This window comes from Sceloporus undulatus, chromosome 2 (assembly GCF_019175285.1).
Source record: "Sceloporus undulatus isolate JIND9_A2432 ecotype Alabama chromosome 2, SceUnd_v1.1, whole genome shotgun sequence".
Lineage (NCBI taxonomy): Eukaryota > Metazoa > Chordata > Lepidosauria > Squamata > Phrynosomatidae > Sceloporus > Sceloporus undulatus.
This window is the reverse complement of record NC_056523.1, coordinates 232,304,557-232,305,950: the sequence shown is the minus strand read 5'-3', so window position 1 is coordinate 232,305,950 and position 1,394 is coordinate 232,304,557. Positions and strand designations below refer to the sequence as shown.

At 61.9% G+C, this 1,394-nt stretch overlaps 1 protein-coding gene across 1 annotated transcript in view; it reads left to right on the top strand.

Annotated features, from left to right (window-relative positions):
• The first annotated feature begins 584 nt into the window (after positions 1-584).
• Positions 585-1,394, top strand: part of LRRC58 (leucine rich repeat containing 58) — a 13,630-nt gene continuing 12,820 nt past the window's right edge. Inside the window, exon 1 of the mRNA XM_042451337.1 lies at positions 585-1,130. Within this exon, the coding sequence (XP_042307271.1) occupies positions 685-1,130 (446 nt within the window). The 5' untranslated portion in view covers positions 585-684. The remainder of the gene's footprint in view (positions 1,131-1,394) is intronic.

Sequence of the window (1,394 nt, the reverse complement as noted above, 5' to 3'; positions counted from 1 at the left end):
AGGGATGTCATATCGAGGAGGGAGCAAGCTTGTTTTCTGCTGCTCCAGAGACTAGGACCCGGAGCAATGGATGCAAGCTCCAGGAAAAGAGATTCCACCTCAACATTAGGAGGAACTTCTTGACAGTAAGAGTGTAGTGGAGTCTCCCTTCTTGGAGGTCTTCAAGCAGAGGCTGGATGGCCATCTGTCAAAGGGGATGCTTTGATGGAGAGTTCCTGCGTGAGAGATTGGGATTTCCTGCATGGCAGAATGGGGCTGGACTGGATGGTCCTTGGGGCCTCTTCCAACTCTATGATGACTCCATGTGGAGAGGGAGGAGTTACTACTACTCCAGAGCGAGGCCTTCCTGTGAAGGAGTGTGTTCCTTCCAGGCCTTGACTAGGCCTGACTTGAGAAGCTCTCTGGGCGGCATGACTCCAGTCTCCCTTCAGTCTCAATAGGGGCGCCTATTGAGCTTATGTTTTGTGTGAATAAAGACTATTTCTGCTTGTGTTTATTACTCCATGGAGGCGGGGGAGGAGGAGGAGGAGGGTAAAGAGGGAAGGAGGGCTCCATTTTCCTGAGGGAGGCGCTGCTTAGTGCTTAGGCTCCCCCCACAAACTGCGGTGGTCCGGTCCTCCTCAGCGCTAGGCCTCAGCCAGGCCTGAAGGGGAACTCTAGGCCCGAAAGAGGAAGAGGCCAGTAATGGCGGAGGAGCCTGAGCAGGCGGAGGGAGGAGAGGGGCCGCTCTCCCTGCTCCGTTCCCGGGAGCCTTCCTCGCGGCGTCTGGTGGTGCCTTCGTCGTGGCTCTCCCCTCCGGGGTCCCTCCCTTCGGAGCTGGGCGTCTGGTTCCCGGGGCTGGAGGAGCTGGACGTGAGCGGGGCCGGGCTGAGCGCCCTGGGGCCCGAGGTGCTGGGCCTGGGGCGCCTGCACACCCTGCTGGCCAAAAACAACCGCCTGGGCGGCCGGGGCTCCCTCCCGAAGGGGCTGCCCGGGTCCCCGCTGGGCCGCGCCCTCCGCACCCTCAACCTCAGCGGCAACCGCTTCGCCCAGCTCCCCGAGACCCTCCTCGGCCTCCGCGGCCTCCGCAGCCTCAGCCTCGGCAGCAACCGGCTCCAGAGCATCCCCGCCGCCATCCAGGGGCTCAGCAGGTCGGGCGCCGCGGGATGGGAGCCATGGGGAAGGCAGGCCCCGGGGGGGAGAGAGGGAGAGGGGGACGCTTCGGGGAAGCAGCCCTCGTCCTCCTTTTCCCCGGGGCATGTCCTACACTTCGAGCCTTCTGCCCAGGACGGGTGTCCTCCTTTTACGAGGACATGTCCTACATGTCAGTCTCCTGCCCAGGAGGAATTCTCCAATATCCTCCATTCAGGGGTACCAGGTGTCCTCCTTTTCCCCAGGACATGTCCTACATTTCA